The 26,015-nt window shown below is 35.0% G+C and overlaps 1 protein-coding gene across 14 annotated transcripts in view; it reads left to right on the top strand.

The window, feature by feature from the left end:
- LOC125656362 (multiple epidermal growth factor-like domains protein 6) overlaps nucleotides 1–26,015 on the top strand; it is a 70,123-nt gene that overhangs the window by 20,544 nt on the left and 23,564 nt on the right. For 8 of the 14 annotated variants that reach the window (XM_056148721.1, XM_056148716.1, XM_056148727.1 and 5 more), the window contains 11 exons: nucleotides 12,354–12,476; nucleotides 13,272–13,394; nucleotides 14,838–15,077; nucleotides 16,945–17,073; nucleotides 18,570–18,692; nucleotides 19,870–19,992; nucleotides 20,448–20,462; nucleotides 21,392–21,430; nucleotides 22,301–22,438; nucleotides 24,365–24,490; nucleotides 24,686–24,808. In XM_056148721.1, coding sequence (XP_056004696.1) covers nucleotides 12,354–12,476; nucleotides 13,272–13,394; nucleotides 14,838–15,077; nucleotides 16,945–17,073; nucleotides 18,570–18,692; nucleotides 19,870–19,992; nucleotides 20,448–20,462; nucleotides 21,392–21,430; nucleotides 22,301–22,438; nucleotides 24,365–24,490; nucleotides 24,686–24,808 — 1,302 coding nt within the window. The remainder of the gene's footprint in view (nucleotides 1–12,353; nucleotides 12,477–13,271; nucleotides 13,395–14,837; nucleotides 15,078–16,944; nucleotides 17,074–18,569; nucleotides 18,693–19,869; nucleotides 19,993–20,447; nucleotides 20,463–21,391; nucleotides 21,431–22,300; nucleotides 22,439–24,364; nucleotides 24,491–24,685; nucleotides 24,809–26,015) is intronic. The other 6 variants (XM_056148753.1, XM_056148746.1, XM_056148742.1 and 3 more) reach the window with 3 other exon arrangements.

Genomic DNA, 26,015 nt, shown 5'->3' with positions numbered 1-26,015 from the left:
ATTACGACTAGTGTAGTAAGGAGTTGTCATTTTCCATAATTTGAACATCAAAAACCAGAGTCCAAAATTAAATTGCATGAATAAGAACAGAATTGTAATGATGGTATGGTGCTATTGTTGTAAAGTGCTGGCTAGAATCTGGATACAATTAATCTTACACCAACTTTAAACAAGACCTGTCTGTGTTATACCTTTATTATGTCTCCCCTTCCTATAAGGGGGACATATTGTTTTAGTGTGAACTCTTCTTCCGCTTCTTCTTCTTCCGCTTCTCATACAAAGTTTGTCTGGGCCATAACTTTTTTGTCTTTTGACATAGACCTTTGATATATAATATGTGGGTATACCATGATAAGACAGTGTGTCGGTGTCATTTTTTATGACATTTGACCTTGACCTTTTATGTAAAGGTCAAATAGAATTTTGGGCTAGGCCTTTGATATTTGGTATGTGGTTATACCATGATAAGACAAAGTGTCTCGTGCCATTTTTGATGACATTTGTCCTTGACCTTTTCTGTAAAGGTCAAATAATAGAATTTTTTAGGCATTTTTGTTGTCCGGACCATAACTTTTTTGACTTTTGACATAGGCCTTTGATATTTGGTATGTGAGTATACCATGATAAGACAGTGTGTCAGTGTCATTTTTGATTACCTTTGACCATGACATTTTATGTAAAGGTCAAATAGAATTTTGGGCTAGGCCTTTGAAATTTGATATGTGGTTAAACCATGATAAGACAGAGTGTCGCGTGCTATTTTTGATTACTTTTGACCTTGACCTTTTATGTAAAGGTCAAATAATAGAATTTTTGGGGCAATTTTGTTGTCCAGACCATAACTTTTTTGTCTTTTGACATCGGTCTTTGATATTTGGTATGTGAGTATACCATGATAAGACAGTGTCATGTGCCATTTTTGCTGACCTTTGACCTAGACCTTTTATGTAAAGGTCAAATAATATAATTTTTGGAGCAATATTTTTGTCCGGACCATAACTTTGTCTTTTGACATAGGGTTTTGATATTTGGTATGTTGGCAAGTTTAATTTACTCTCATATGTTTCACAACACTGTTCCTTGTTTGAAGCTCATATACATGTAAGCAAATGTTATGTAAGGTAAGTCTTAATTTTCCACTTTAAAGATGATCCCTAAAAATGTTTTTAAAAAACTATGGAAAATGTGTGCTAAACAATTCTTCCTAGTTTATTATATATTTTGATATTTTCCTCTATACATGTAGATTCTTTAGAGAGTACTTGGGGTTTTACTGTAAATGCTGGGGAACTACTTTAACTCTATTGTGACATCACATCTGCATTCATAACTTAATGATTGTGACATATCACAACATAAAGGAATGCTTCATCTGATACTAAATTTAAAAAAAAAGAACATGTACTTTTATGATTAGAATTGCACAGAATTTGAAGATGTTGACTGAAGATCAGGAAATATTTACATTTCCAATGTATTTGCTTGTAATATCTTTTACCAGTTGTAATGATTATAATAAGCCATTTCTTCATGAATGCAATGCAGTGTGAACAATGTGCATGTTAATCTTGATAAATGTAGTATGTCTATTTTAATGGCTGAGAATTCTGACAGAAATGAAAATAGATTGTAATTATAAGAAATAAATTTCAGTTTTGAAAATACATGTGGGTATGAACCGCAATGCTTAATGCTGGCATATTCTTGTTAGCACTTCATGAAGTATGCTGGCATGAAGCAGTGCAGTTCATACTCTCATTGAGTTTCAAAATTTAAATTTGTCTTAAATATTTCAGTCCTCAGTCATTATGCAGAAGCAGGTCTCACAAACTCTGTCTGCTTTACTGCACAACAACCTCGAACAGGCACACTTCCCAATATTCAGTCAATAGTGTATAAAAGTTATACCTTATAGATAAACGAGAGGATTGGTTTTACTTCTGCTGGTATGTGTATATTTGCTGTTTGCATCACAAATTAAAACTTGCTTATTATCCCCTCGTCATTCATTGCGAGAGGGGACATAGTAACGGGACTGTTCGTGTGTGAGTGAGTACGTGTGCAAGTGTGTTTCATGAGTCGTTTTGTTACCAAAAGAGGAAGAACCTTACTGATTTTGGGGTGAAAGGTCAGGGTCACTATAGGATTTCATAGAGAAAGCTTGTAGACACTCCTTGTGAGGGGATATGCCCCGCCTTACAGAGCTGTTGTTTGGGTTGCAATTTTAATATATTCAGTGTTTTGCTGTTGCCTTGGATCAATGACTTTTTTATCCAAGGATCCATCAAAACATGTTGCCCTCAAACTCAGACAACAAAATTATCATATAATGTTGATTTTTATCAAGTTCAAGTTCATTTATTTCACTCACACCATCAATCAGTGGTACCTAAGGTACAATAAATAATGAATAAATGATAATGATAAGTCGTCTTATGAATCGTGAATAGAAAAAAATATAAAGAAGAAAAAAGAAAATACAAGAGATGTACATACTATTATGCTATAAACAAAGGAAAAAGTAAGAAATATAAGTTATGGAGGACAGACTGCATCATAAATTTTAGTTACAGAGAAACAGATTTTCAATGATTTAAAACTTGTGTTTGACATGATCACATAAATTTAAGTATATCTACAGTTGGAGTTGGAGCCACTTAGAAGTTAGATTTTTCTAATAATAACAGAAAATAGAAGTCCAGTTGAAGGAAAATTTTAAAACCTATAATCTGGATCTTTCTCTGTTGTGTTCTAATGTATTAGAATGAAATGAAGATGTCAGGAAAAAAACATTAAAGAAATGCCCAACAAAAACATGTTTTAATTGATATGAATAATTAGCTGTTTATTGTCAAGGTCAAACACCTTGGGCAAGTGTTGAGTGTGTACTGCATAACAAATGCAGAGCAGGTCAATAGCATTATGTTCATCTGAGTGAAACAATGTATCAAAAATGATGTTTTATTTCAAGACAAAATATGACACGTTCCTGAAACTAGTACTGCATTGCTGTATAAAATTATTCAGTGGCTAAAGTGTGGTTATACTTGATGACATGATGAAACGTCTGATGCATGTGCAAAATCAACCAATTGAAAAAATTAAATATTCAAAACATTTGCACTAGCTGTAAGAATTTTTCACAAAATGCTATGTGGTCGGGAATGAAAATGTGGTTAATGCTAGTGGAGACAGCCGTGATATATATGTAAGCTATTTTCTTTGCCCGTATTTCCTGAATTATATAGTATTTATATGATATAAGTGATGGTAAAATAAACAGTCCAGTCCAAAGAAATTTCATCATCGATATCAGCTGATTTCCTTCATCAATTCCGAGACTGACAATTTTTACGATTTTCTTGATTATAACTGTTAAAAATGTCATCTTTTCGGGCAGTTTAAACCCTACAATAAAATCTGCATCTTGTTAGGTCTGAAAAGCCATTCAAAATTCTAAACAAATATTTTGTATTTGGAGTTCATTTTAGGCTACATCAACCAGACTAAAAAAAATTCATTGTGGCAGGAGAGTTAGATGATAAAACGGTGGTTATGAAGTTTTTTTTATGGCCAAGGGAATACATAGGTGCATGGTATCATTGGATTTTTGGGATCCAATTCCCGAGAGAATTCTTACTTTGCAGATTGAGTATTGATACCTTTAGTGGAATTCCTTCAATTTATTTTGTTTGGTAATTGCACACAAACCTTGTTCTAGCTATTTATCACAGGCAGCCTTATTGATTGAGGGATGAAGTTGCTGGTTCGCTTTTTTTTAGGGCTGTAGGAGGACGGCTTTATCTTGGTAGACACCGGTCTGTGGCAGAAATGATTTTCACTAGAATTTCAAAAGATAATTCATGGCTTGATCATGTTCATATTGTACATTGTGAATACACTGGTCATTTAAAGTCTATCTTGATAACAATCAGTCGCAGAGTTTAATACCAATTCATTATATTACTGCCAAATTAGAACGATAGTATTTGAATGTCAGAAATGTAATATACATACTGGAATAAAAAGTATACATTTTGCAATTAAAGAGGGGGGTCAAATATTTGACAGGTGATGTCCCCTTGTGGTGCTTTCTCTGTACATGTTATTGACTAGGTGATGGATGGGGTAGTGGGCAGTCTATTAAAATGGCAGAGTCCAAACTCCACCCTAGATATCTCGCATCTTCACACCTTTTACAGGTGTTCACTTTAATGACCTTGTGTGACTTCCTCATCATTTAGTGCCAACACAGATTTGTTGACATGGTTTTAATGTTACACTGCCGATAATTAATCTTCAGGTACTGTAAGGCACTAGGTTTGTACAACCACTTGATTAATAGAGGAGTTTAATTTTAGATAAAACTTGCTGAAATTTTTGCATTTCAAAAGTCCATGACATCAAGTATATCTGTGGTGGCATTGTCAGTGGGTAATGCGCTTTTAAGATACGATGAATATGAATTGATGGTAACTCCTCAATACGTTTTAACTGGTTGTCACTCCTTCTCTTTTGGACCAAGAAATCTGTTCACTTTAGATAGAGTAGTACCGTATCTGGTAATTAAACATCAAATTAATGGAAACTTGAAGACGGCAACTGTTTCTTTATATAGAATCAAATCAATATACTCTATAGTGAAATATTGACCATCATTAAATGCTGGAGGGTGCATATTATTTGTTTTTTAACCCTGGTAAGTTTGAATTAGGTTCCAAAGAAAATACTAACAAGGATATTTCTGATGCATTAAATGAAATATACACAAGTTGTACATTGTATGTTCATTAAACATTGTTGTTTTAGTGTTATGGAAACTCTGTCTGGGGCGGGTTAATAAGTCAGAATTGTAGTTAGTTTTAATGGGGTTTTACAGTTGGGAACAAACTATTGATATTTAATATTCATGAATCAAATTTTAAAAAAAGATGTTAAGAGTGATTTAGTTCAAAATTAAAGAAATATTAATAGGTCACCTGCAAGCTGCACATCTGTTCTTTTGAACTGGAGTTCAAGTAGAATTATTTTCAAAATTGCAGCAAAAACAAAAATTACATGCACATCTGGCAGAAATGTAACAGTACTTGTGTACAAATTAAAATTATCAGATTGGAAGAGATTCAGAATTTAAATGCCTGTAAAAAGACAAATAATTAAGCACATTTTTGATTGGATTGTCTGTTTAAAATCATTACAGTCAGTTCATTTTTGTATAGATCAAAAGTTCTGTAATTGCTTTGATGTGATATCAGGATTTACTAGAAATCACCATTAATGTGTCGATTTTAATCAAGCTATACCCGAGTGAAAATTAGTGAAAAAAATAAGACCTTTGAAATACTTTCTATATAAAAGAACAGGTGTGTGTATGTATAGCATGGCTTATAATAAAATTCCTATTTAGGTCAAACAGTTCTTCATAAGTGAAATCATCTTGCTGAAGGAATATAATCTTAATTTGTCAAATTCGTTCAGTTTCAATCACATGTCATAAAGAATCTTTAAATTTTTTTTAGATTGATGATACGTAGCAATTTTGATTGGTTGAACTGTTGTTAGAAACATTATTTTGGAACACACTACACCACTGGATATAGACGATCGAAGTATCTATGGTTAATCATCAATTAAGGATAGGAAGGACAGTGGCATGGAAAAATTGTCATTGAATTTCCCTCATACTTTGTAAAATCGTAGTATTGGGGACACTAAATACAAATATATCCCAATCATGTGAGGGTTCTTGTCATTCAAAGGAGTTAGAGGCATGGAAGAGTTGTGCCTTCCCTGAAAACCAGTGAAAACTGATAAAATAACATCCTATTCAACTTTTTCTGGTATCATTTTCTGTCTGAAATCTACATAAACTTTTAGGGAATGGATAGCCTTTCAATGTTTCAATATGTTTTCAGATTTTGTTGTGTATTAGATAAATACATGTAGTATAATAATAATATGTGAAAATTTACCATGTAAAACCCTGTTTTCGCTATTGTTAATAAGTAATTTTAAATATCTGATTTCATGAGAAGATATGTCATGAATTTTGTTCAAAACATATTTAGATCAAGTATTTCTTATGGACTTGATACATTGTGGGAATATGAAGTACTCAAGCTTACCTCAATGTTAAACTATGGTAACATTTATCTATGGTATTACCAAATTTTTATTATTCGCGTGCGAGAAATTTTCACGAATTTGGCAATTACCTCATCATTGTGAATATTTCTCATAGCAAATCAGTTTCTTAATGTCTCTCATTTATGTTTAAGATTATCTCAGTTGCAAAAATTTGTCAAAGCTAGCAAACTGCACTTTATCACTGGAATTTTGTGACAAAAGTTGTCCCAAATAAAAGTTTTTGCAATACTATATCTATTATTATCACTATATATACTTGAACAATACCTTCAATGCTTATCAATATTTAAGAATTCCAAAGAACTATGCACATCAAATTTATTCTGAATATCTTTTCAAATTCAAAGGAAAATTGATGGAGAAAAATAGGAAATAATTCCCCAAATTTACGCCTCAATGATTTTCTCATTTGCTCAGGTTTGGGAGGTAACCCTAACCACTGTTACATCACAATGTACACCCAGCTATAACGTCACAGCCTACTAAGAATGGGGAGTTATTTCTTAAATCTACAGTCCATGTATCTAATCTATATGACTATTCATTTATCTTTTACCAGTGATTTTACAAATTAAAAAAATCATTTTCTTTTATGGTGACAGCACAGCATTCTTGTAAATCAAATCTATATTTGGCTACTTTTTCAATTACTTAATTTCAGGCAACTGTCATTTTATTAAGTCTCTTGTTAAAGAATATCTTCAGGTCTCCAGACTAAATGTCATTTAACAAAGTGGCTATTGAATATTGTCCACATGTGAGAAATTTGCCATTTTATATAACTCCCACAATACTTAGTATGTCACAATTTCTATAAATAACTTGAAACGTCTTGTCAAATTGAAAAAAATCATGTATGATAGTACATACTTTGGTCTATGAGTCAGTAGTTTCTCACCACACCACCACAAACACAAATTATGGCTTACATGTGTCATTAAACAGCAGACTTCAGTTGAATGTCTTCATTTTATGTAATCATTGTAAATAAAACTACAAATGTTATTCAATAAGGGCACAGAACCCCAATTAAGCATCCAATAAGTCACTCAGAATTGCTGTTTTTACCTAAACGGTTGCAACAAAAGACTGAGCTTGATTCAATTTGAGTTGACTTGATAAATCTGGTAGGTTTCTCACAAATGGTAGGGATGCTGAAGCGAATGGTAGACAAATGTTAGAGGGTCTGAGAATTCACTAATCTATCTCAGACTAAAGAGGCAATCTTAGGCAATTATGTGCCATTATATTCCAAAGCTTTCAAATCAAGTTTTTGCAACATATTGGCAGTTTCCATGGATTTGACTGTCAATTCAGTCATGATGTATATAGAGGTGTAATGGGGGGTTAAAGAAAGCCAGTACACATGCATGATTAACATTGAATAGTATCAGCTGTGGGATTTAAGTATAAGGCATGAGGAATATAAAAGACTGTAATTATTGCTGCTGAGGCTAGGGAGACCTGTTGAGTTCCCAGAGAGCAATTTATCTCTCCTTATAGAGCCACAAGACTGACCATTCCGCTCAGATTGATTTCATTCACGGTAATTCTCCAGTCTTCTTCCGTGTTCCTGATAGGACGCGGAATGACTCTGTAGTCTGCGAAGATGGAGTGTCAAATTGTGTTCCCTCCTAGAAATGTAATTGGTTTAGCATTGCTTGATTATTTTAATGGTGTGTTTACTATATTGTTTGGTACTGAAAGGGTAATGTGTATTGCTGAATATGTTTTGTATTGAAAAGACAATAAATTAAAATGATCAAAAGATTTATTTGATGAAAGACCTTGGAGTTTTATTTCTTTGTCTTGAGAAGATTTGTTCATTATCATTTTATTGCACAAATTCCAATTTGAAGGTTTTTCTGACGGATTGTTTTCTCATTATTGCTGGGGAAGGACTTGCCAATTAATTGGTAGAAATTCTGTAAGCTTTAAATGAACAGGCTGTTTTTCTTTGATAATGCTGGAATGACAAAGTTTGATGCTTTTTGTATGCTTTAGGAGACAGCCATTGGTTTCTTTAAAATTCTGTTATTATACTGTGCATTTTTTATGGTAAAAGTTTTGTAATTTAAGAATTGTTTAAAGGACTAGGTCAAGAACAGTCATAATTGTGGCCCTCGATGAATTTTAAATCTTCTTTGATTTTTTTCACAATTTCAGTCACAGGTATTTCCATTTCATTGTACTCTGACACAAAGTAAAATTAGGTAGTGGAAATGTAAGGTTAAATGAATTGAACTTGTGTACTGAAGGTAAAAGATTGATAAATTCTTGCCCCCTCCCCCCTTCAGAATTTTTAGAAAAATGTGAAGTCAACTTTTTCTGCATCCGCTCACCCCAGTCCCACCTTAAAAAACAATGTTATATGCCTGATCTGTGGATAGTTGCTGTACTTGTTTACTGAAAAGTTGTCCAAGTAAACTTGGAAAACAAGATCTCATCATGTGCTAAATTTTAAAACTGGATGGATTGGAGACAAAACAATGGTTCTAAGATTCGGTATTACAGTATAGAATAAGGGCCCATGGCACTGACAATTACTGGTAACCTAGTTCTTTATTTGCAATTTTCACATTTTTAAGAGTAAGCATGATAGTAGATTTAATTATTATGTTTCATGTAAAATACCTGGTACTTGAATCTTAAAAAACTTTGTTTCCCTGTGGGAGTAAAACCACACCCTCCAGGGTGATAGTATCTGACAACGGGGAAATATACAATTATCAACTTTTGATGAGGTCGACTTGTAATTATTAGGACCTGGTCAAGTATTGGTTGACCAAAGCCATAGGCAAAAATATCGTTCTGTGATTTATTACAAAAATGTCAGCAAATCTATTGTTGGTCAAGAGAGAAATCCTGAATAAATCACCCAAAAATATTGTATTGAGGTGAACTCACTCTGAGGTACACACCAGAAAAGAATGTCTAGACCAATCAGAGAGCATCAAAATTCCTGATTATCTAATTATATTTGACAATTAATGTTTGATGTTATAAAAAATATCATGTGTATCAAATGGAGCACATACGGTTCACTATAGATCTTTGAAAGAACGTTTGAAATAAATGCAGTGTTACAGCAAGATGTTGAATGAAAGTGATTATTTAAAAAGAATTCAATGATAATCGGGAGCATGGCAGGTACATTTATCATCATGTACTATTGCAGGAAGTAAATTTTTGACTTTATTATGTCTCCCTTTCCCAGAAGGGGGACATACTGTTTTAGTGTGAATTCTTCTTCAGCTTCTCATACAAAGTTTGTCTAGGACATAAGGTTTTGTTTTTTAACATAGGCCTTTGATATTTGGTATGTGGGTATACCATGATAAGACAGTGTGTCACGTGCCATTTTTTATGACCTTTACCTTTAATGTAAAGGTCAAATTATAGAATTTTAGGGTCATTTTTCCCCCAGACCATAACTTTTTTGTCTTGAGACATAGACCTTCGATAAGACAGTGTGTCATGTGCCATTTTTGATAACCTTTGACCTTGACCTCTTATGTAAAGATCAAATAATAGAATTTTATGGGCATTTTGTCCGAACCATAACTTTTTTGTCTTTTGACCTAGGCCTTTGATATTTTGTATTTTGATAAGTTTAATTTACTCTCATATGTTCACAACACTGTTCCTTGGTTAAAGCACATATACATATAGGTGACTGTTATGACGTACTGTAACTCTTAATTTTCCACTGTAAAGATGATCCCTAAAAATGTTGAAATAAACTATGGAAAATGGAAGGGATCAGTTTTAGAATGCTAAAACAATTTTTCCTAGTTAACCCTGAATTCATTTTGCCATATTGAAATTTTCTTATTATGTTTATTTGGATAAAACAAATCAGATGAATTTTTGTGTTTTGTTATATATATCTAATAAATGTATTACTTTTAATGTGATAAAACAAATACCCGGTAGTGCATTAAGTGGGATGGGGTGGTTAATATTGAAAATTTGCACCCCTTTTAAACCATTGTTAACTGAGGCACATTAAAAATGTTCACCCCTCTGAAACCCTTGCCATTGTACCTTGGTTGACAATAATTCTCAAGGGGTGAAAAAGTTTCATTGTTACCCTCATTTGTATAAGGTTACAAAACAATTCTTTTGAGGACTCTGTTACTTCAGCATACATGATGCTATTTCAGATACTTATTAAAAACGCTTCTGAATTACAGTTCTTTGAAGACTGTGAGATTAAGGAGGCAATTTTGTTTTCCTATTTTAAGATAGCATATAAGATTCTTCAGATATTTGCTTGAAAGGAGTGTGCCAGCTAGGATTGTGGCTTGTAGCCGAGAGGTTCCTTTCAAAATAAACTTGAACCTGTCATACTGCCATTGTGTGCCTTCCAAGTTCAAATACACCAAGGCTTTTACTATCTCATAGTACAGAAGAACTCGCTCGATATGAACATGTACCTGAAATTTTGGTGGCAAAGTCATTGTCAGGAACTGTTCCCCATAAAATATGAATGAACTGATTCTTTATAGGCACAGTCTTACAGCTATTATAAAGCAAAAATAGTTTTGCTGGTTCCCATTAATAGTATATTTCTGTAATCTGGTCTTTTACTACTTTCACTATGATGTGTTTTATGTGGGATGGATTGGTGCAAATGTAATGTCTGTTAGACATAGCTTCATGATTAATTAAAGATTCTTGTACGTTTTATTATTAGTTAATGTTGCTATAGTGTGAAGGATAAAAAAAAGGTAACCGACTGCATTAAAATTCCCTCCCACTTCAGTAGAGGTCGGGGATTTTAATTTTGGTCTGTCTCTGTCTATTCATAACGCATGAGGTTATTGAAGAAATCTCTAATACTATTTGAGATTTAGAAATAAAACTTCACATGAAGAATCTTTATAACAAAAGAATGATCCCAATTGTTCTCGTTAGGTCCAAGGTCAAGGTCACCAAGTAGCAGAATAAAATCATCTCTTACATACTTTTGAGCTTTTGAATAGGAATTCACATAAAGAGGCTCAGTGACGTCTGGATATCTGCTATGCATTTTTTTGTCCAAAGGTCAGGTTCATTGGGTCACATGTATCCTGGTGATATCTTAATTAATACTATTCGAGTTTTAGCAGTGACTTCACATGAAAAATCCCCATGACTTAAGGATGATTTTTGTGATTTAGATTTTTAAAAAAAATTCTAAATCAATGGGTCAGATGGTAAAAAAATATTTAGTTGTGAAATTTTTCATAGGGCTTTTCTACAAAAAAGATACTGCTTGATTGAAGGGTGATAATGATATGGGAACTTGGACTTCTATTTCTAGATGGTCAGATGAGAACTAAGAATTCTATTTTTTGATGTTGATGAGTGTACTAAGAATTCTATTTTTAGATGTTGATGAATGTTGGTTGGTTGTGTATTGTTTAACGTCTCGCTTGAGAATTATTCATTCATATGGAGATTTCACCATTGCCGCTGAAGGGCTGCAAAATTTAGGCCTATGCTCAGTGCTTACAGCCTTTGAGCAGGGAGGGATCTTTATCGTGCCACACCTGCTGTGACACAGGACCTTGGTTTTTTGCAGTGTCATCTGAAGGACCGTCCCATTTAGTCGCCTCTTACGATATAAAGCAAGGGGTACTGAGGACGTATTGTAACCCGGATCCCCATGGGATTTGATGAGTATGGAAGCCGATAGGTGCCAGGGTACAAAATTAATATTTATTTAACTGGCGGCCGCCACTTAATTTATGTGGCAGCCGCCACTTAATTTAACTGGCGGCTGCCACTTATTATCTGGCGGCCGCCATATAAATTAACTGGTGGCCGCCAGTTAATTTATCTGGCGGCCGCCAGTTAAATTAAGTGGCGGCCGCCACATAAATTAACTGGCGGCCGCCAGATAAATTAACTGGCGGCCACCACTTAATTTATCTGGCGGCCGCCAGTTAAATAAATATTAATTCTATACCCTGACACCTATCGGCTTCCGTAGATGAGTGTACCAAGAATTCTATTTTTAGATGTGGATGAGTGTACCAAGAATTCTATTTTTAGATGTGGATGAGTGTACCAAGAATTCTATTTTTTAGATGTGGATAAGTGTACCAAGAATTTTATTTTTAGATGTGGATGAGTGTACCAAGAATTCTATTTTTAGATGTGGATGAGTGTGCTCTTGGAACCAGTGACTGTGCTCATGACTGTATTTCTATTTTTAGATGTGGATGAGTGTGCTCTTGGAACCAGTGGCTGTGATCATGACTGTATGAACATAGTAGGATCTTACAGATGTAAATGCAGGCAGGGCTTTACACTGGGGAAGGATGGAAGGAGCTGTGAAGGTGAGTGGTGGATCCAGTGTTTTGTACCCTATATTGGGTCCTGCAGATGTAAATATGGGCAAGACTGGGGAAAGGATGAAACTCTTCAAGGAAGTGACTTTGAAAATGATTAGCTATTTATAATGATGATGAGATCTGGAAGTGAATTGTGGATGAGGTATGTGGGAAAATAAAAGTCCTAGATACTTATCCACATTTCATGATGAGATGTGAAATTGAACTCGAGGATGAGGTTATGTAGGATAATGAACATGTAGAGAGCAGTCACTTGCATACTACTGCAAAAAATGTGCAGAATTAGACTTTCATCTATGCGAATCTGGCATTTTAATTGGAAGAAATGTAGCTTGATATAGAAGATACATTTTCTATCAGAAAATGAGACTGAAATGAAGTAAAGGATAACTGAAATGTGTACGTGCATGTAGTTGATGAGGAAGCCAAGGACCCATATAGAAGTGATCAAATTAATAGACACTCATCAGAGTAACATAAGCAAATGAAAGTCCAATTAGAAAACTCATTACTGGGAAAGGTTTTCACCTCCAAGATGTCTGCATTAAAGGTCAGGTCTGAGATACTCTTAAAAAAAAATCAATTTTCTTTAAGGTATTTACTTTTAAATTGAATATGGTTGATCATGTTGATTTTCACATCTAAGAAAATATTTATGGCCGGATTCTGGCTTAAAAATTGTTTTCTTTTTGAAATTGAAAAGTGAAGTAATTTGTTCTGTGCTTGACTTAAATGAACATTTTCAGGACAGGATGAATGTTCCCTTGTAAATCTTTTCAGACGTTAATGAATGTGACAATAGAAAAGGGGGCTGTCAGTACGACTGTCGCAACACTCAGGGAGGATATCAGTGTTTGTGTCCAGCGGGCTACCGGCTCCGAGCAGATGGGAGAAGCTGTGAGGGTAAGACCTCTAGTCCGGATATCCTGACTGGTCTCTGCAGTCTGTTTATACTAAGGACTGGTCAGTGTAATAGAAAATCAAGAGACCATGGACTCACAAACCCAAGATTTCTACACTAACAGTATAAGAAATATGCTTCATATAGTTTCTTACAGATGTTTGTAAAATCTTTACATTCATAGCGTAGGAAAAAAATTGAATAGGGAAGAATTTGATTTCTAGTTTCTTAGAGAACTCTTTAAACTTTCGCAAATAGGAAATGTAGAAAAGTGTTTATTTTTGAGGAGTTGAAGGATTAGATAACAGATGCTTGATGTGTGTATGAGGTCCCCCAGGCTCCCATTAATCACAGTATTACTCTGTAAAGTCTCACCATCTTCACTGTCTTCATGCTTCCTCTTCACTGCTCAAGACTAATACACAAGGTCATACTTTTATGGTAATAACGATACCCCCATTTTTATATTTCAACATTATGTTTGATGTGAATAGATGAAGAAATCTCATCAATTTAAGTTTGAAAACCTCTCATTTCCAACCACAAAGAAAATTGATTGGGAGGATGGAAAGTTGGCTTATTGTGTCCCTGCTGATACTAGTCCCCACAGGAACAATGGACAAACTGAAGCACTTAACTAACTAGATTTAGGGGGGATCAGAGAAAATCTGTTTTGTAGTACAGTGTGCATACAATATGGTAGTAAGGGAGAGGTAAACTTGTCTGATAGAGTTACTCTGTAATGCTGACGAACATACAGTAGAGGTAATGTTAGGACCATGTCGTGGTGTATTGGGTGTTAATGAAGGGGCACCTGCTCCTGGGTACCCTGTCTACAGCCATTGTACAAGTCACATAGCTGTACTATCTCTCATCTACAAGCCACTTAGATTGCACAGATAGGGCTATTCTTACAATGTTAACTTATACCTCCTTTGTTACTGATATATTAAATCTTCATGTGTCATGAGCAAGTATTTAAATAATTAAGACTTTAACACCTTCAAACATCTGTCTGATGAATGTTTGTATTTACATTAACTATTTCAGGTAAAAAATTTCTTTTTATTTATTTTATTTCAATATCCAATTCAAATTTTATGCCGTGAAAGTATTTATGTATTTTGCGATGCCAATTGGTATTGATACAAGTGAAGAATTTCATGCCATTGTAGCTTACAGAGCAGGACCTCACGAAGTGCAGTCAAACACTTTTAATTGTTCAATGTATTTCAAATGTGTGATTATACAGAAGAATTTTAATTGGCAGTGAAAGAAAACACAGAGACGCTCGATTTTCTTCATGACATTAACAGTAATTGGAAAATTGCTCTTGCCTTAATTAATTTGAAGTAGACTTTAATAAACGATATGTGATTAATCCAAAAGGTTGCTAATTTCAGTCAAGAATTTTAATGATTTTTCTTTTATATTGCCTTTGCAAGCTGCTGGGAACTTGCGTAAGGAGGAAAATAAAATAGAAACAAATAATGATCTAGTCGGACAAAATGATAAAAATGGTGAAATCGGTAGAAAATTAGAAAAAGGAGTGGAAAATCGAAACCAGAGAAAGGAGCAATCTGACGAGCTTCTTAACAAAAACTTGGCACCAAATGCCAGGAAGACAGATGAGTTTAAGAACTTGGCTTCAGTATTCAAGAATAGGCGACTACTGAATTTTCATGGTACTTCATTGTCTGTTGTTAGTAGACTCGAGTTTATTTTCAAAATTCAGGAGTAAAAAAAGTTTATGTTGTTCTGTAGATGTATACATTAGTTCTATTCTGTGGATTTCAGCTGCACTCAAGTTTTACACATCTAATTTCTTTATGTTTCTATCTTGCTTTTTTTTCAAATTTTTGTGACTCTCCTCCCCCTTCCCTCATTCATACAGTGTAGATTTCTCAAGGGAATCTTGAAGTTGAATATAAGTGTAAGTTGGTAGTGTAGTAAAATCATGACCATTAAATAGATTACTGTGGAATAAAATTCATGGGGGCCAATGTTTGTGGGTAAGCAAAATTTTGCTGGTTCGTGGGGACATACGTAATTTCATGGGTAAGCGATACGATGTCACTAGAAGAGATAACTCTACTTGGATTAAAAAATGTTCGAGGACACATAAATTCGTGGGTAAGAGAGACCCACGAAATCCACGAACATCAATCCCCCACGAACAATGATGATTCCACAGTAAATGTTATAGTATGTGACATTAACCAGACTTCCATGTTGTGCTTTATGAGCATGGGAAGACAATAAATTGAATATTTGAAGTGATCTTTTGGATCCTAGGGATTTTCTCTGAACCTTTGATATAAGTGAAGGCCATTTGCTTACCATTTTATACAATGTAGTTGTGTCTGTACAGCATGTTGTAAGTTGTATCATTTGATGAAAGCTGTTAAGTTCAGCATTTTTTCTCTCATTATTTAATAGCTAGTGACTCATAAATGCAGGATTTTAATTGCATTCATGATGGCACTTTGTGATTCATCTCCATTTGTTTGCTGTAGTAAGACTTTAGTATACACGTCTATGCAGTACTGCAAGTGGACGTGTGATTTCAATGAATCACTGGACAAGTGTTGGTTGCATGCTTATGGTAACAGTCCTGTGCCTGCTGTGGTTTGTAATGCAACCAGTGAAAATTAGCTATGTTCTGTGAGCTTGTAGTAGAGTAATCTTCAAAGGTTAACACGATCTGTTACCTGATAATAGACAATACACAAAATTTCAATTACAGTCGACATCAATATGTAGGTTTCTGTTGGAGTATCGTGTTAACGCGTATTATCATGAACACCCCCAGAGGAATTCTTAGCTAATATGGAAGATAGATGATGGAACTCAAAAAGCACAGATGCTGAAAATTCGATGCAGAGTTTCTGACATTTTAGATAAAATAATTAAAAACACAAAAAGGGAAACCTACGTCTCACTTTCATCTCTCTTTTATTTCATAAACATTATCAGCTTCTGTGCAGACACCTAGTAATCACATGTCAATGAAACTGGCAGTCACTTAGAAAACATGCAAGCTAGCAGGATTGCTGTACCTCATGAATACGTGAATTCAGTCAACCACAAAAACCACTGTTTCATGTCTAATCTATTTTTTTTTTCCTGTTCAGTTTTACTTACTTGCCCAAATCATTTATAATAATACAAAGGGAAAAAAAGCAAAACCAATGATAATGGAATATTGTGTATAAAATTCAAAGAAAGAAAAGAAAGACATCATGTAGCAATAAAGTAGATGTCTGCCTGATGGATTAGTATTATTGACTTGTTTTTGAATACAGACTTTTTAAATATGAATAACATGATGGATACATACAAAAAAGTTACCATGATCGTACTGTTTAGAATGCTTTTATGCTTTTCACATTTTCAGAGTTAAATTTACTCAAGTGAGACTTGCCATTTAGAAATTCATTCTGATTTTATAATTGCTTGTAAATGAGTTTCTGAAGTTTTTACTAACTGTACAAGTGACGTTACAATTTTTCCATTGTGCTTATTCCTAAGACTCCATCTCTGCTATTTTAGTGGAGTCTGCCTGCAGTGTAAACAATGGGGACTGTGACCACATCTGCAAGGAGGGCTCTAGTACTGGGCACTATCGATGTATGTGTAGAGAAGGCTACAGACTCGGACAGGATGGAAGGACCTGTGAATGTATGTATCGTTAGAGATGTAGGTCATTAATGAAGGTCATCATTAAGGTCAGATGCCGGATGATCATATCTTAAGGTCAGGTGATTATACGTTATAGTCAGATGATCATGTGTCAAGGTTGGGCAATATGTTTAAAGTCAAGCAATTGTATGTCAAGGTGAGATGCTAATAGGTCAAGGTCAAAAAGTTGTTTTTTTTTATTAGATTTCTAAAAAGAAAAAATGAGGTTCATGAATGGCAAAATTCAGCCCAGCATATTATATGGAATATTAGGTGGTATTGAAATTTTTACATGAATTGGTAAAGATGATGCCTGAATATATTAATACACACCAAAGATTCATCCATTGAGTTAATTTACGGGAGTAAAGGCTGTTTGAACTTTTCATTCATATAGTTGTTCAAAAGAAGCATATATTTATGAATATTTAACAGCTAATTTCTATATTGTCCAAACATTTCTCACTAATCATCAACCGTCTGTTAATGCTCTTATATCATAAGAAAAAATAGATGGAAAGTTAGGGGCATTCAAAAAATTGGTTAAAAGCAAAAAAGGGTGTATTTCATGCAGTTTCAACAGTGCTAGGAATATGCCATGACATAAACGTCCTTAGGAGTATAATGAGATGAGAGACGCGTGATCAACATGAATCCCCTTGGTGATTTATGGGTCCTTTACTCACAATCATTGATTCAGAAATTTATGAATTACAGGGTCTTTTTCATTCTCTCACCAGAGGGTGCGTTAAGCAAGCTTCACTTACACTTCTGTCAATTTGCTTCGAATCATGTGACAATATAATCACATGATACAAACAGTCGTTCTCGTTTCCTTTCCCTTTAAAAGTTCTGGTAACAGGTGATATGTCAGGATCTTTTTATAGCCCACTGGCACTTTTTACAGTATAGTTTTACCATTTAGCAGTTTGTCACTTATTTTACAAGTTTTATCATATTATTTACAACCTTTCTTACTTTTGATTCCATGTTTATATCAAATCTCCACCACGTGATTCATACACATAATACAAAGTAGTTCCAAATTTAGGATCAGAAAACAGCAAGTTTAAACAATTTACAGTAAGCATCAATTTAATTTCACCAAAAAAGCATTTCATAATATTACTTAATATGTTGCCCAAACCATAAATGTTGTGTATTAAAAACTTTTACAAGATTTCTGTAAATTGAGCATTGACAGAGGTACAGTGCGAGTGGTGCACGGAACTCTGGGTAAAGAATGGGTCTTTTTGTGCCCTTTCTAGTTCTTACATTTTTACCAAGCTTTATTACTTTCATGACCTTAATCATTGTTTAGTTTTTGTTTTGTAGAATATAGAGATCATCTTATGATTGACAAAACAACATATTACATTTTAAAAAGATGTGTCATCTTATTTAGAAAGTTATACATATAAGACTTACCAAGTGAATATGAACTTTTATATAACTAAGTGAATATGAACTTTTATATAACTATTTCCTGTTAACAGTGGCAGACCCATGCAGAAACAGAAATGGAGATTGTGAACAGAAGTGTACCAACAAAAATGGAAACAGGGTGTGTGAATGTTACACAGGGTACCGACTGTCCGGTGATCAGAGAAGCTGTGAAGGTAAGTTAGAGAGCACCTGTCCAGGTGTGGTCAGTTATCACTGTGAGTTAGACAGTAGTCAGTTATCACTGTGTGTGTGAGTTAGAGAGTGGTCAGTTATCATTGTGTGTGTGAGTTAGAGAGTGGTCAGTTATCATTGTGTGTGTGAGTTAGAGAGTGGTCAGTTATCATTGTGTGTGTGAGTTAGAGAGTGGTCAGTTATCATTGTGTGTGTGAGTTAGAGAGTGGTCAGTTATCACTGTGTGTGTGAGATAGAGAGTGGTCAGTTATCACTGTGTGTGTGAGTTAGAGAGTGGTCAGTTATCATTGTGTGTGGGAGTTAGAGAGTGGTCAGTTATCATTGTGTATGAGTTAGAGAGTGGTCAGTTATCATTGTGTGTGAGTTAGAGAGTGGTCAGTTATCATTGTGTGTGTGAGTTAGAGAGTGGTCAGTTATCACTCTGTGTGTGAGTTAGAGAGTGGTCAGTTATCATTGTGTGTGAGTTAGAGAGTGGTCAGTTATCGTGTATGGGAGTCAAGGAGTGGTCAGTTATCACTGTGTGTGTGAGATAGAGAGTGGTCAGTTATCACTGTGTGAGTGAGTTAGAGAGTGGTCAGTTATCACTGTGTGAGTGAGTTAGAGAGTGGTCAGTTATCATTGTGTGTGTGAGTTAGAGAGTGGTCAGTTATCATTGTGTGTGGGAGTTAGAGAGTGGTCAGTTATCATTGTGTGTGAGTTAAAGAGTGGTCAGTTATCATTGTGTGTGTGAGTCAGAGAGTGGTCAGTTATCACTGTGTGTGTGAGTTAGAGAGTGGTCAGTTATTGTGTGTGAGTTAGAGAGTGGTCAGTTATCATTGTGTGTGTGAGTTAGAGAGTGGTCAGTTATCATTGTGTGTGTGAGTTAGAGAGTGGTCAGTTATCACTGTGTGAGTGAGTTAGAGAGTGGTCAGTTATCATTGTGTGTGTGAGTTAGAGAGTGGTCAGTTATCATTGTGTGTGTGAGTTAGAGAGTGGTCAGTTATCATTGTGTGTGTGAGTTAGAGAGTGGTCAGTTATCATTGTGTGTGGGAGTTAGAGAGTCATCATCAAAGAAGATTTTCTATTCAAAAGCGAGACAGTGAATTAAGTACAAGCAATCTGTTTCCATGTGGGATGAATTAAAATGAAAAGTGATTTTTTTGTATTGGATTTTAACAGACATCAATGAATGCCTGAACAACAATGGAGGTTGCAGTCAGGAGTGCATCAACACGATGGGATCCTACACGTGCCGATGTCACCCAGGATTTCAGCTCGGCGTCAACAGGAAGTCCTGCTACAGTCAGTATAACAAAATGTCCCTGTATTCAAATTTATAAAACTGAGCAAACCTCAGGTAGTGTGCATAGAACATTAAAATGCTGCTCTACATTTAGATGTAAAGAAATGTAAAAAGAAAAAAAAAAACAAAAAAACAACCCAACAACACACAATTGCAGCCTTGTCAGTGTGAAGAGCTTTTAATAAAGAAAAATTTCAGTAATGTATTGCATCTGGAAATTCTGTTACAAAGATGCAAGTTAAAAGTGTAAGCATACACATTTTAAGACCCTCAACAGCTGATTGTGCCTGTTCATCACTTAGTTTAACTAAGTGCCAGAATTTTTTGTGACATGTATAAAGCTGGCATTAAGTGGAGTGCAACTCTTCTATAGATTTGAATGAACCATATTTTGTTCTTCATTGAAATGTTCTCTTCTTTTTCTCTGCTGCCTGGATTTGTTAATATTGAACAGCCTCTTGTGTATATGGTATGTTTATTCTCCATCCAAATTTCTTGCATATATCAAACTTTGGAAAGTAATATCAAATTTGTTGGAAATTGAGAACTATTGTAACTTTGTTTTGTGATTACTTTCTATATAAAACACATTTGAAGAATTTGTTTGGTGTAACTTAGTAAACTGCAATACACACTATAGATCTTTTTTACACACACACAGACACCCCCTCCCCCACCTCTACCCTAAGAAAAAGTGAGATTGCAGATAGCAATGTCACTGCTCAACTGCATGCAAGTTCATTTTAGATTTGTGCTTAATTTTGACATTAAGAATTTTCAGAGAAACATCATTATTCAAAAGTAGGATAGGCACCTTTTAAAACTTAAGATTAAATTAAAAAATTTGTCAGTTTGACCACATGATTTGTTGTAGAGCAGTTGAAGAAAAACTCGCATATAATGATATTTTTGCGAAATTTATTCCTCTATGAGAGGAAAATAATGAAAATTTTATTGGATATAATGAAGTTTAGTTATAATGAACTCTTTTTTTCTGCTGACTCTGGAGGTTAGCTATAACTGTGTTTTACTGTATTTGTATACTGTTTGCCATTCAGGTGGTCCAATTTACCCATAATACAAGTCAAACATTTAAAAACACAAACAAATGGTGAACATAATAAAAAATCAATTTAGTTATCTCTGTCTAATCCAGGGTATACTGTGGCCCCTCATTAATCCAGACACTTTGGTTAATGGTGTCCAGATTACTGAGGCCCCACTGTATAGGGATTTAACCCTGTTCATATCTCGATTCATTACGATCTTTTGTCTGGAAGTAAATAATGCACACACCAAACGAGACTGAGGTAGACTGTGCAAGGTTAATAACTTAAACCTTTACAATGATTTAATATTAAAATCATTTGCTTTCATTCATTACTGCTAACAAATCAGAGGTCAGGAAAACTCTGTCAGGGATGGCTCCTGTTCAAGGTATTTTATTCTCTCTTGAAATATAAGATATTGTTTTGATGATGCTCTGTCATTGTAATAAATTTGTCACATGATTGCCGTCTAACTTCTTTTGATGGTGAGTAGCAAATTTTAGACGACAGCATGGTGTCTGAAACATCTTTTTCATTGTATTTCTTTCTTATACTGTACATATCTACATATAAAATATTGGTCCTCGACAAAACACAACACCTATCAGGTTTGTTACTGACTGTCTATAAAAATTTGTCAGGTTGTTAAAAGTCCATTTACAGAAGGCTTGGCTTGACATTGCCATCTATGAACTTTAACAACCAGAAAAATTTCTGTAGACAGTCAGTAAGAAACGATAAGTAATATGATATATAGTTGTTGCATGATAATCATGCCTTGCAGCATTACTGGTTTCCTTAAACATATACGTCAGCAAAAAAGGGGTACATGTAAAAAGGGATGAATCCTTCAGCTTAGACAGTTTTACTTCATGGGCTTATTCCAGTCATTTAAAGGAAACGCTTACCTAACGCAGTGGAAAGGCATGTCATGACCCAGAAACGAAGACATTTGTACAATATCAAGGTCACGGAGATTAACAGCATAAAATTCTTGTCAGGGGTATAACTTTGAAATGTAGGAATTGTAGAAGCTCATACTTTAGACGAAGGTTGTTTATAAGCAGAGGTTCAATGACATTCATAAAGGTCAAATAAAAATGTTGAATTTGATGGACAATTCTTATGTGGACAGACATTGTACAGAAAATTTTATTTATCAGAATTTGGTGCGTAGGTGATAGTGATGCTATTGAAGGCAAAGAAAATAAAAACCCAATTGTATTTATTGGATTCAGTAGGGTACTTAATTTTGTAGGAGTTGAATTGGAGCCGGTAGACAGCTGTGCCATTAATAATGGAGGATGTGCTCACAGTTGTCGTCATGGAGACGGGGGACCAGTCTGTTCCTGCAGGAAGGGCTACATCTTGCAGATTGACAAGAAGTCCTGTCTGGGTAGGTGTATACATGCTACAATGAAAGACAGAGATAGCATTTTGATGGTGAAAAGGTCTTTTCTCTGAAAATGATTAAATGTATTCCATTGAATTATGTAACACTAAGGTTATAGGAAAATCAGACGACCACCCCTGTGTGTGTGTGTAAACTTATTAGTCCCCTACCGACGAAGTCGAAGGGGACTTTAGGTTTGCGCTCCGTCCGTCAGTCCAATTTTCCACTTTTTTCTCTCTATTCTTGCACATATTTATTATATATTTGGTATGTTGCGTTGCCATAACAAGTTACAGATCAAGTTTGAATATGGTCCCGATCCATTGATTTTTCACTTAGTTATGGCCCTTGGACTTAGAAAAATAGCATGAATATCAGTTTTCCAGACTTTTTTTGTTGTGCTTGCAGATATTCATTTGATAATGGGTACATTGCTTTGCCATTACAAGTTACAGATCAAGATTGAATATGGTCACGGTCCGTTGATTTTTCACTTAGTTATGGCCCTTGGACTTAGAAAAAAAAGCACGAATTATCAGTTTTCCGGACTTTTTTTTGGGTTGTGCTTGCAGATATTCCTTTGATATTTGGTACATTGCTTTGCCATAACAAGTTACAGATCAAGTTTGAATTTCGTCTCGGTCTGTTGATTTTTCATTAAGTTATGGCCCTTGGACTTAGAAAAAAAAAGCATGAATTATCAGTCTTGCAGATATTCCTTTGATATTTGGTACATTGCTTTGCCATAACAAGTTACAGATCAAGTTTAAATTTGTCTCGGTCCGTTGATTTTTCATTAAGTTATGGCCCTTGGACTTAGAAAAATAGCATGAATTGTTAGTCTACATCCAAGTTTCTTATATCTGTGGATAAGAGTACTACACTCATTAAAACTTCTAGCATAGTAATACAACAATATTATATAGATAAAATTATTCATGATCACCTACATGTCACAGTTTTTTGACTTGGTTAAAGACCTAAACTTGATTATAAATTTGTCTTTTTTCCTGGTCTAGTCTCTTCTCGAATAGTAGTTGATTTCCAACCATTCCTACCCTGGTTCCCCAATTTTCCCTTTTACCATAACCTACATAATGAACTTTGAATATTGTTGTGGTACAGTAATTTTTTCAACCGGTAGGGGACTATGTATTGCCATGCAATACTCTCAAAATGCTTGTTTGTGTATAGGTATGTTCATAATGAAGTTATGGAGCCCATGTAAGGAATCACATTTGACCTTAAAAGTTTTAATCAGAATATCAAAGGTCATGGTCATGGTATTATTAACTTGACAATGTTTTGGACACGTAACATAGGAACAGTACCATTTGACCTTTTTGTGTGTTTAGAGCACAGGCTTTTTGTACTGTAAGTCGTGGGTTCAAACCACAGCAAGGTGACATTTTGTCTTTGAAATAGTTGGGTGAGTGTGCCTATGCTAAATGCTTGTCATTAGAAGTGAAAAAACTAAATGCTTGTCATTAGAAGTGAAAAAGGGGAATCTTTAAAAAATCATAAGTTGACAGCTGTTAAATATGACTGAAAGATTCTCAATGAATTTAAAATCCAAACAATTCGATCATTTATCAACCTTTTTGTGTAGAATTTGGTTATAGAGTTATTGAATGGCCAGAGAAAAGTCTATATCACTAAAACAGTTTCTGTTAAATTTTGATAATGCTGTTTAGGGAAAATTGCTATTTTCCTGATGTTGATATATGATTCTGTTAATATAGTGTGATGATAAGATGCGATGATCTGTATATTTTATTTGATAATATATTTCAGTTTTTACTGTAATAAATGGAAAAATATACACTTTCTGTACTTTTATTAGATAATACGATTATGGAGTTTACCTTAAAGACTGAATGTGTGTTGTAGATTTTGATGTGAGTTAGATTATTGCCTGAATTGTTGTAGATGCTGATGAGTGCGAGTCAGAACAGGCCTGTTGTGCTCACCAGTGTTCTAATAACCCAGGAGGGTACACCTGCAGCTGCAGAAAGGGATTCCTGCTCAACCAAAATGATGGCTGCTCTTGTGATGGTGAGTAGATCAATGGGAAAGTCGTTTCTGTCTCGTTGACTGAAAAAATGGAAGAAAAAAAAGCCATGTACCACCTAATAAATGTAAGGGATTTAAGTACCTATTGTTTTAAAGTGCAAAAAGGTTTAGCATACTTTTAATTTTATTTTGTTAAATAATCAATATATTTGTTTAAATGTGTAACTATTTTTCCAGACGTGGATGAGTGTTTGTCTGACAATGGCGGTTGTGAGCACGAGTGTGTGAACTCGGAGGGTTCCTACAGCTGTGTTTGTAAGCCTGGATACAGACTGGCCCCGAACAACAGGGGCTGTATCTGTAAGTACCGACTTACACCCCCCCCCCACCCCACAACAACAAGGGCTGTATCTGTAAATTATCAACCTACCCCCAACAACAGGGGCTGTATCTGTAAGTACCGACTTACACCCTCCCCCCCCCCCCCCCCCCCCCCCCACAACAAGGGCTCTATCTGTAAATTATCAACCTACCCCCAACAACAGGGGCTGTATCTGTAAGTACCGACTTACACCCCCCCCCCAACAACAACAACAACAAAAAGGACTGTATCTATGTATCTGTAAGTTACCAACCTACCCCCAACAACAGGGGCTCTATCTGTAAGTTACCAATGTACCCCTAACAACGAGTTGTATCTGTAAGTACATCTCTCCCCCCCCCCCCCCCCCCCCCCCTTCGTCAACAATAGGGACTGTATTTGTAAATTCAGGTTTAACCCTACCTCCAGCATCAACAGGGGCTGTAATTATACTCGTTGTGGAGGGTATAATGTTTTTGACCTGTCTGTCAGTCCATCAGTCCCTTTCTTGTCAGCGCAACTCCTCTGACACCATTCAACAGAATTTTGTGAAATTTTGTAGTTAATAAGGACACATTGTGTAGATGTGCATATTCCCAGGAAATTATGATTCGATAATTTTTGTGGGAGTTATGCCTCCTTTGAACTTAGAATTTCGAATCTGTCCTGTTCTTGTCAATGCAAATTCTCTGAGACTGCTCAACAGAATTTTCTGAAACTTTGAGTTGTTAAGGACACACTGTGTAGATGTGCATATTCCCAGGAAATTCTTATTCAATAATTTTGTTAACCAGCCAGCCCTCTAAACTGGCCGTTTTTTTTGGTCCGAGAGTCAGCTGGTTTAGAGAAGTTTCACTGTATTAAGCCCCTTTTGAACTTAGAATTTTGAGCCTCTCTGTCCTGTTCTTGTCAGCGCAACTCCTCCAAGACCGTTCAACAGACTTCCGTGAAACTATGTAATTTATAAGGACACACTGTGTAGATGTGCATATTCCCAGGAAATTCTGATTCAATAATTTTTGTGGGAGTTATGCCCCTATTAAACTTAGAATTTTGATCCTGTCTTTCCTGTTCTTGCAGTAATGCATAGCATTACCATTCATTATGTGAGGCATTGTCAAGCAATGTTGGAGCATGAAGTATGTGAGCTTGCTCACTTGCTTTCTTTCATTATATAAATTACAGGACAACCTGGTACCCCTAACC

The sequence above is a fragment of the Ostrea edulis genome, chromosome 1, assembly GCF_947568905.1.
Source record: "Ostrea edulis chromosome 1, xbOstEdul1.1, whole genome shotgun sequence".
In the NCBI taxonomy this organism is placed as follows: domain Eukaryota; kingdom Metazoa; phylum Mollusca; class Bivalvia; order Ostreida; family Ostreidae; genus Ostrea; species Ostrea edulis.
The sequence above is the reverse complement of the archived record's forward strand: the minus strand, read 5'-3'. Positions and strand labels throughout refer to the sequence as shown.